The sequence below is a fragment of the Nothoprocta perdicaria genome, unplaced genomic scaffold, assembly GCF_003342845.1.
Source record: "Nothoprocta perdicaria isolate Ctin4 unplaced genomic scaffold, notPer1 scaffold_42, whole genome shotgun sequence".
In the NCBI taxonomy this organism is placed as follows: domain Eukaryota; kingdom Metazoa; phylum Chordata; class Aves; order Tinamiformes; family Tinamidae; genus Nothoprocta; species Nothoprocta perdicaria.
The window spans coordinates 4,949,008-4,959,233 of record NW_020455666.1 but is presented as its reverse complement, the minus strand read 5'-3'; the positions used below and the strand labels follow the sequence as shown (position 1 = coordinate 4,959,233).

At 37.4% G+C, this 10,226-nt stretch overlaps 1 protein-coding gene across 2 annotated transcripts in view; it reads right to left on the bottom strand.

The window, feature by feature from the left end:
• Positions 1–8,017: 8,017 nt before the first annotated feature.
• The window catches only part of CACNA2D3 (calcium voltage-gated channel auxiliary subunit alpha2delta 3), a 347,867-nt gene continuing 345,658 nt past the window's right edge, over positions 8,018–10,226 (bottom strand). For both annotated transcript variants that reach the window (XM_026046033.1, XM_026046034.1), the window contains 3 exons: positions 9,958–10,070; positions 9,096–9,178; positions 8,018–8,371 (listed from right to left, as the gene is read on the bottom strand). In XM_026046033.1, the coding sequence (XP_025901818.1) occupies positions 8,279–8,371; positions 9,096–9,178; positions 9,958–10,070 (289 nt within the window). In that variant the 3' untranslated portion in view covers positions 8,018–8,278. The remainder of the gene's footprint in view (positions 8,372–9,095; positions 9,179–9,957; positions 10,071–10,226) is intronic.

The following is a 10,226-nucleotide window of genomic DNA, read 5'->3' as shown; positions in this document are numbered from 1 at the left end:
ATTGTAGCAGATTATATTTAAAATTCTAAAAAGATTCATCGAGGTCTTTAGCTGCCTGGATCTGATGCAATGGTTTGGGATTTGGGGTGGGGGGTGAGGGAATGCACGGAAAAAAGTTACTAAGGAGAGAATCACAAAATTGAAGAGTTTAAAAGGACCTAGAGCCCTGTAAGCTATGGCAGAGAAGATTCATCATGATAAAACTAGGGAGAAGAAACAGATGTGGAGCACAGCAGTCTCTGAAGACTGGAACAAAGAATGATACGTCAATTTTGCATCCACTTGCTTTCTGTTTTCTTCATGAATGCTGTGATTGTGTTTCTTCAAAGACTATTTACCTACTAAGGAAARGGAAAAATACTCTACTGATCAGTCAGAGCACTGTCTGATTGAGGAGCACCTGATTTTTCGTCTATGTGAGAGGCAGATCTCTTCCAGAAGACAGCTGAGGTGATAGATATTTATAGAAGCTCAGAAACAAATGGGCCAAGAAGTTTGTGGGAGTATTTTGTAATGTTACAGTGTTACTTAACTGTGTTAAGGCTTGTTAATATTCTCTTCCTCCAGGAGGCAGATCTTTAAGATCCTTGTCCAGCTATAAGACATTCTTAYAGCATTTGCAACATACAGAAGATTTGATAATCTCTTTTTATGTGCCCATATCAGAGACTATCCTAACATACCTCCGAACATCATAATTTAATGAACCGAGTGTGAAATTGGTAGATAAAAATTTTGGACCCACGTTTTTACATCACCTGTGTACAACTAACTGAACCTGAAATTTGATTCTTGATTTGATAAATGTAAAATATTTGTGGAAAAGTATTTATGGTCCAGTTCTAGGGGACTTCTATTTTCTAGCTTAAATATGCATCCAGTATCTCCTGGGATTCACATCCAAGGTTCTCCATATTTCCATCTCCCCAGTTGTCAAATGAAGACAACATGGAGAGGAATTCAAGTGGAAGCCTCTGCTGAGCTGGGACCAAATCTAGCTCAGGGAGTTGCTTRTCTTTTTGGTTTGTATTTTTCAGAATCTAGAGTCTAATTAATTACTGATTTTAAATCTGTCAGAACCTAATGGAGAGAGAGTTTCTGTATATGGATAGGAATGGGTAAGGCAAATTTCCAGATTTTCTGCCATGAATATCAGAAGGAAAAAACCTTCTTCTCTCAAGTGAAACAGTTAAGAAATTCATGTTCTGTCCTAATCTGAAACAGCACTGCCTAAAGCTCCCAAATGCATAGCTGAAAATATGCAACAATCTTTGGTGCATTAGGAGTTGTAGATTATTTACATGCTTGGCGAGGCAGTTTAAGATCATTGTTTTCTGTTAAGTTCTCGAGTGATTATTAAAAAATATGTTTAATGGAAAACTTTTAAGTATTTTCTATTAGGAAAAAGAATCTTTCAAGATAGGCAGATGCAAACAGATAATGATTGCCATATGTCAAAAGGATTTCATGGTTAAAAAATGGACTTAAACAATGCCTTTCTAAACTCCCATAAAAYCAAGATTTTAGTTTTTTTTCTTTTAATAAATTCTGTAGGTTTTCTGCCAAGGTTTTATCAGTGGAAAATAACAATTCTTGACCTTCCTATATCTTACAGAATATTTATCTTCCTAAAGCGATCTCTGCTTATAACATTACTAACAGAGCTAAAAGATATTAATTAAATACCCCTTATTGAATCCATACTTATATGAATTCAAATGCATTACACTAATATCAGGTTTTAAGCTGAACTCAAAATAATCTTTGTCCATCACCTCTCAAGAGGATAGATTTCCTGGGAGTTCTTGCATTGTCTGGACTTGGACTCTGAAAGACATAAGAACAAAAAGCAGGAAGAATGTCTGCTTTAAAACAAAATGTCTTTCTGAAAACCACAGAGATCTGACAATGGGAAATCACCAGTCTCCATTACAGTCTTTATCAGTAGGTTTTGTGTCCTGCTTTTTCAAGTCTGCTAGAGATAATGAAATTACAAATTAATYGCGTCTCTGTTTTGTTTTTGATGCTTGGAAACTAACAATATAAGCACATTTTTTTTTATCCAAGATATTTCACTCACATCTGTAGACATGAAACAGATGTACCTACGCAGCTTCATTAACTATAACTGATAATAAAATATTGACAGGAACTCGGGATTCTATCTTAACTATTGTACGTATCACATTCATGTCTCAGAGGTGGTATTAGAAGATCCAGGAGTGCAGCTGGCTGCTTATACAAATTAATTCTGCCATTTCTTCTCACAAACAATATGGGTAAATGAAAAATAATCTTTCATTTTCCAGTTGAACCTAACTGACCAGTGCCAAAATACTAACAAAGAATTGAAACAAAACAATGCTCTATTTCCTGTCTCAGGAGCCATCTGCACATTTGCATGTTTGCCAAAAGCATTCTCGATTAGTTCAGCTATCCCAACTAGTCTCAACTAGTTACTTGCTATTAAACTTTTAGTACTGTTCATAAGATGTTTAAATAGTTCCTTCAAGACACTTCTTGCTATGAACTGAAATCTGATCTTCCCTTTCTGCTTGAAGCTGAATAGCCAGCATGTTAAAGCTGCAAACTAAATCCTAACGTAGTCAAACAAACCCAGCATTAACCACTTGAACTTCTGGTGTTAAGGTTCAAATTTGACTCAGACTTGTCAAGTGTAAACCTCACTTTCAGGGCTGCTTTAAACACATATAAGTGCAGTTCAAGACCACATCTGGAACAAAAAGCCAGCTTTAGAGCTTGGCCCTGCTAGCTGTCAACTCCTTATAACCCTTTGATAAAGGAATTCAGTAACAGATAACCAGAACTCTGCACTGCTCAAATGAGCTGGAGCTCACTTCTTCCACACAAATCTTGGATTCTGCAGCACTCCGGCATGATGAACGGGATATTTGGGCCCATTTCCAACAATGGCTTCCAATAACTAAGGCAAACATTATCAAAATGAATACAGTATCAGTATACCTTTTTTTTTTTTTTTTTTTTTTAATGCATACTCTTTTGTCAATTTGGGAGTGAGATTGCTGCAAATCTGCACAGACAAGGCTCCCATATGCTGCCAGGAAATCTCAGCAGCAGAGCAAAGTGAGCTTTTGACACCTGGGGAGGTGTCGGAGGATAGCTTGGCATACCTGGTTATTTCTGCCAAAATGATGAGTAATAAAAATCAGTTACCACTGCTGAAATGGAAATCACCTTCTTAAGTTTTCAGCATCTCATCATTTGAACGGCTAGATCATTTCACACCTCTACTAGGTACTCTCATGTAAGGCCACCTAGAGACTGAGAAGAAAAACATTTAAAAATTCAGCTAGCATCCTCTATTTTTTTTTCTACTTACTTAATGGCTCCTTTTTCAAATTAAACAATTAAAAGAAGTTTCATTTACTACATATTTACATATTTAGCATATACATATGTGGGAATGCAATGCCTTCACAGTGAAAGAGCATGTCTTGTTTGCACTCACTTCACTTTGACCTAATTTGACAAGAGAAGTTTCAAGTTCTTAAAATTAACCATTCATTTGCCCTATAGCATTTAACAGATATCACTCAAGGTATAATTTTTGGCTTTAATTCATTACATATATTTTGTTAATATTGCCTCATTATCCAAGAATAATATGGCTTTGTTTTACTGTCTTTAACTTGGATCTTCCTCTACTATAATGCAAAAATGCCTCTTGTTCTAACTGTGACCCAAAGAAACTCAACGGAAAAGTCATCATGTTCTTCAAAGATTAACAGTGTACTTTTAAATTCTTCAAAGAGTCTATTAGGAAGAACCATGGAATTTTAAAACAATTTAGACTAGATTTACAAAATAAAAAATAACATTTACTTAGTTGACCACAGTTAATAATAAGAAAAAAAAGTCCTAAAGAAATGGAAACATATCCTCCCACTCAGAGCATCATAAGAGCACAACATTGCTTTGTAAAACCAAGCTGTAACATCAGCTCCAGAAGTATCACTGGGAAGAAATACAGCACCAACCTTTGAAGTGAGTTTAATCCTCCCAAGGAACTAAATAAAATTAACATACTGGCAGAAATACTCTATGAGCGTAATTACCAAAGAGCAGAGAGAAGGAAATTGAACTCAGACTGGAGACTCTAGTGAGATCTTTGGGAGATGCTATATGGGAACTATCTCTATCTCTTCTAGACTATATCTGCAACCTAGGCCTGTCAGAGAAAGCACATTGTCATAAATGTCATAAATTGTCATAAAACTCGTAAATAGCAAGTCAGATGCTCAAAATCTTCAGAACTATGTGCAAGAACTTGGACCAAACAGGGGAAGAAAAAAAAAGAAAGCACTTATGGAAATAYCAAGGAAAGTTCAGGAAACAGAATAACCAAGTAGAAAAATTAAGTAAAAGTCCTTCCATAGAACAGCTTCCAAATGTGAATACATATTTATATTAAAGAAGCGTGAGTGGGCGCTTGCAAAGCACGGAAAAAGCCGAGATCTAAAAGTCCGTGGGGGCCCGACAGGGCTCAGCAGGCAAGTGGAAACAACTGGGCTGCTCTAGGCTCAAACGTGCTGAGCTTCTGCCTTGCCTGCGAACCCACGGGGCTTGATGGGCCGTGCCGTGCTCTGCGGCCTCGCGAACAGGCCAGCACTGAAGTAGCCTCTTGAAGCTGTTTACACAAGGAAACCATCATTGCTGCTTTTAATATCTCCTTGCCTGAGGCAACCACCTGCTTGGCCCAGCATGTATGCTGCAGAATTGGCCCTGGCAGCAAAATACGGCAAGGCAGGCGGTGCTGGTGCCACAGAAATGATGGGAGGAGAAAGAGCAGCTGCAGAAACCTGCCCGGGGCTCTCCGGCTTACAGGGCTTTACAAGAGTGTTTGCAGCCCTGATGGTTACGGGCAGACGCTTTCCCACACAAAGCCATTAGAAAATGGTGCGTCCGTGTCTGGTCCTGAGCCCTGCAACAGCTTTCTCTGTATCAAGATTAAAGGAAAGCTAGGCAGCTGGGGTTAATAAGCTGCAAATCAATGCCATTACCAGCGAGAGGAAAAGAGCAAAAAGAGCCCAAGCGCTGCAGAAACAGAAACTTTCAGCTCTGCCTCTTGCTCTGCGGAACAGTACTGTGCTTGGATTTGGCCTTGGGTTTAGGGAGATAAAAAATATGGATAATGTCTGAACTTCTTGCTTATTAAAAATGCATATAGCTCTTATACAGGCAGCTGCATATATGCACATGTGCATATGTGTCTTTCTGTTGACTAGCCTGAGCTTTTGATAAGATCTTGCATGATATTTTTAGGATTTGAGAGGAGGCACAGCCAGGATTAGTAGGGATATGAAATTTAATTCCACTCTCTATGACCTGCCTCAGTGTTTGTCATGATAGCACAGACCCTCTTTCCCTGTCTCGTCCCACTTTCTCAGGATTTCAGAACTAATGGCTACAGATTACTCAATTTAACAGTAGTCAGGAACATTTCTGTGCACCTTTCTGAGATTAGCTTTTCTGGGTCATTTTGGACAGATTTTGGCATGTGCTTTCAGCCTGTGTCAGTTACCTCTGTCAGTCCCTGCAAACTCACAGCTACATCTTGGGTGTCAGGACCGAGGCAGTCTGTGTGGAGCAACTCTGTCTTACTAGCACGTGCCACTCCAAGTCCATTTTCTCCAATGCCAGAAATGTTTCCAGATACTCTTAATTTACTCATATAGACACAGCCAAGGAGTTCATACAATTGGAGATCTCACAGTAAAATCACCAGTTGAATATTGAGCTGTTTCATGCACTCATGATTGATGGATAGATTTTAGAAGCAGCAGCCAGAATGTCACCTAACGAACCTGCTCAGCTGAACAAGGGGACCTGCATGGCAGGTCAAGCATCCAGCATTTTCAAGAAAAGGCAACATCTCRGTTTCTCTTAAATTGCTGGCTTTACAAAACAGAAATCCTGCACTGCATCAGAAAAGTTCAAAAGGAATACAAGGCTATAAAGCAGTCCTCTTAAGCAAAGAAGTAACAACTCAGATGAAGCATGGATTTACACCTAGCAACCTCTTATTTCAATTATAGTTTTACAAACTACTTTGTATACGCCAGCACATTCTGCCTTTGTAACTTCATCTTAATGTGTGAAAAGGGACTGTCTCATTTTTCCGAGCAATATTAACTTATATTCTTATTTTAATTTCTTTAACATTATTCATTTCTTGAACAGTATTAATTTATACTGCTGTATTTTAATCTTTCCTTTTAGTGCCTTGCTCTTTTCTAATTACAGAACTATTTCTTTGCAAAATTAACAGTGAATTATCATTAGCCATGTTCATTTGGATTCAGTAGAAAACAATTTTCTCTTTTAATATATTTCTTTTCTTTGTAAGAGTAATAACAATTTATACATCAGACAGGTTAGGTGTATTTGTATGCACAGATTTTCATTGCTGCTAATGAGGAAGATTTTTCTTTTCTTTTTCTACTAATACAGAAAAATCACCTAAACTGTGCTGGTTTTTGCATTTTTCACATTTAAGTCCTTCTGAAAAGGAACAAGCTTCAGAGATACAGGAGCATCATGAGGCTGACAGGTTGCAGAATGTGCTTGCAGAAACTCAAAAAAAAAAAAAGATCAGAACCCCAAATATTCAAATATTTATAAAATACTAAGAGTAATTTTTCATAGAAGTGGGAATAGCACTCAGAGAAAACCACAGCTGCAGACTATCAGGAAAGGCTGTAGAAGTGTAGAAAATCTGTATAGGCTCCGCAAGTGTAGAAAATGCCATGATTTCCCAATTACCTCAGTAAGCAGAGCATGTCRCTAGGACAACAGATTGACTCAGCATCAGCTGGAAAATTATTCCTCTAGTGAGTGACTGTGAGACCGAAGAGGAAGGACAGGGAAGTCTGCAAGGAAATATTCTTAAAAAGAGGTGAGAAAAATTACAAGTACAAAGCCCTGTGTGGTTTCAGAGCCAGAGGAAGTAGCAATGGATCTGAACTCACTAAAGCACTAACATAGAAATTTTCTTGTGCTAGTATTCCATTTATGAGTTGGATGTCTTGCTTTAGACAAATTCCTCCTCTCAGTGGCTTTAGCTTCCTCTTCTCAGCTAGGATATGCAGGAAATTTGCTCAGTGTTTATCTACTGTTAAAGAACCTTTTTTTTCCCAGTTAGGAGTATTCATTTATTCTCACAGGTAGGAAACTCTAATTCTTATAAAAAACTTCACAGATCTTTCACAAGATTATCTTATTTCAAAGAACCCTCAACAAACACATCACAATAAGGACATTACCAGTAATTGCAAGAATTAAGTCATTCTACTAAGGGAATCCATGGCTCTGCAGGGTCAGATGCAATGAAGACTGTGGTGAGTTCTGCTGGCTCCGTGGTGCTGCAGGTCCAGCTCTCTCTGCAGGTCCAGCTCACCCATTTTCTCCTCAGGAACCTGCCCTCGCTGACACACAGGCTGCAGGGTAGAACACTAACACAGCACTATCCGCCCTTTATATTGTTTCTTCCCAAAAATATGGATCTCACCAGAAATTATAAAGGATGAAATRTATTTAATTTTGCTATCTACACCTAAATCAACCAATTCAATCTAGGGCTTGCCTAAGTTAGGGAAAAGCCTTTAATGAGGTTTTGGCTCACTTTCTAAATATGGTTCAAATGCTTTACAGCTATTTCCAGAAACAAAAACTTCACTATAAATCACCTATGCATGTTATCTAGTCAGCTTCATACCAGTGTGTCTGTTTCCTTAATATAATTGTTAATAAAAACTACTCTGCCTTATTATAATAGCTAGGTCTGAATTTTATCCTCTGAACCTTTTAGAAATAGGCTAGAGCATAAATCATCATCTTTCACTTATTTTATTCCCTTCACGTAATTAATTAATGGAACAAATACAATGCCATACTTAGAATACACAGTCAAACTGTGATTTTAATATACTTTATTGAAAAAAAGTACACAGTTTTAAATTATTTTCAATGGGGCAAAGCAATGGTCACCTCTGTCTACCTACCAAGTCCTTGTCTTATGAATCATGACTACCAAATGCCAAATTCACATCTGCATGACTTACAAAATAAAAAGATTAATCTTTCTTTTTTAAACATGTCTTTAAGAATTACATCACCAACAGTTTAAAATCATGAAATGCTGATGGCTCTGGCTATATTCATGTCCTTAATGTTGCACCATTTCCCAGTTCACAGTTTATCCATGTATTAGCATGCCAATTGTACACATCAGTCAACGTCACCTTGAGAAAATTGTCAAAAACAGAGGAAGAAGAACAAGAGGACGTTTAGCACTAAGGCCTAGGACACCACCACATTCTCTTGCATTTTCCTAAAGACAAAAACAAAGGAAAATAAAAACAAACCATTACTCTTAATTATGATATGCAAGAAGGTTTATCAAATTTCACAGGCAGAAGATTCATATGAAGAATAAAACCCATAAAAATAAAGACAGAAAGTAATACATATCCATATCTTCATTTCAACAAATCTGGATTGCAAATTTAAAGTGAACAGGATCAATCAGCACTACACAGTCATCTCCTCCCCATATTTTAGGTCTTATTCTCCACTTTGGTGAATAAGGTGTCCTATTGATAACTCTCTTGTTTGCAGCAAGGAAATAAATATTATTTTCCCAATTCCTTGATGTTCAATCAGCCTCATCCTATAAGTCACACCTCATCGGTGCAGTCTCTTTCTGCTCTCTGTCACTTCATCTTTGACAAATGGATCTTTGCCAGTGGGAAAAAAAATAGCCTTACAATGCAAAGTTCTTGACCATCTCTAATAAGGAATCTTGTGGCCAGTGCAAGAGCCAGAGCAAGCTCTCCAATGCTCCTGGCCGCCAGTCTGTGCTCTCTGTATGACACAAAATCTCCTGCTTAGAAAAGATCTATAGCACTTACAAGGTCACTTGCTCACCTTACTACTGTGATCTAAGTGTATAAAATATTTCCAGACCTTAAAWCTTAGTTTTGTTAATTTTGTTTTAGTAACCCAGCTCCCAGGATCCAAAAGAAAAAGGAAAAACAAGGTAGATAAAAACTTACTTCAGGGTGAAATCCATGACACGATTCTGGACGTCTTCTAATCTTCTGAGATTTTAAGCGTTCACATTTAAGGGATTCATTATGTACAAGGTAGTTAAGGAGACAACTCCTAAGCATTACATTTAAATGTCCTGAGTTCACAGAGTACTTTGAAATGAAGATAAAGTATGTCTTTCAGCACCTTCCTTTTCCTACTCCTTCAAAAAAGCCAAGGTGTTGTGCCTTGTCAACACATGGAAAGGAAGGTAATTCTAGTACTTATGACGCAGTGGTCCTTATTTGAGACCATCTCATTTGCATTTACACTACTAACCTGGCCTTCCAATAAGAAATCTGCAGTAAAACCACTCCAAGCAACTTTCGATAAATTCTAATTTATGTAAGGAAATAAATCCTGAACTACCATATAGCACMGAATAAGCAGCGCTGCAACTAAAATTGTCATCTGTACTTTGCCACTATGCACTATGTTTTTACCTTTTTTGAAAGTAAGATTCTGAAACATTCTAAAATAAAAGCATGTTTCTACTGTAGGAAGTTCCAGTATTAGGAGACCTGTTTTCATAATGGATTTACATAGGGCCAAAATGGAGAGATTTAACTATCTAAAAACAGGCATAATGACATTATGGTACTTTAAGATGCATATAACTGTGTTTATTGTATTGGCTGTTCAAGATACAAGGAGACCTCACATTTTTAGGTAAGTAATACGGCTTTCTCATATGGCTTGTAATTAGCAAAGCCATCCATAACAGCTGATGCTGGACTCTCTCAGTTCTTCAGTCATATGAGGTCAATGTTTATGTATATAAAATTTCATCTTAAGTCTCATTCTGGCAATTTTGTCCATAAAGGATATACCTTATTTCTATAGGTGCCATGGTAATTGGTGGAACAGAATCACAGAAGCATTCATTGTCTACTACCACCATGAAGAGATTGCTGCTTGGAATTTGCTGGATAACGAAAGACCTAAAAATCAAAGAGAGAACAATCAATGGAAACATTCAAACATGTCAACAACACCCGTGTTATATTTACAAACCTCACTGCCTTTATGTCATACTATATGTCTACAACTTGCAGAAGTAGAGGGTCTTGGGCACTGTTTTCTCAGTTTGTAAGATG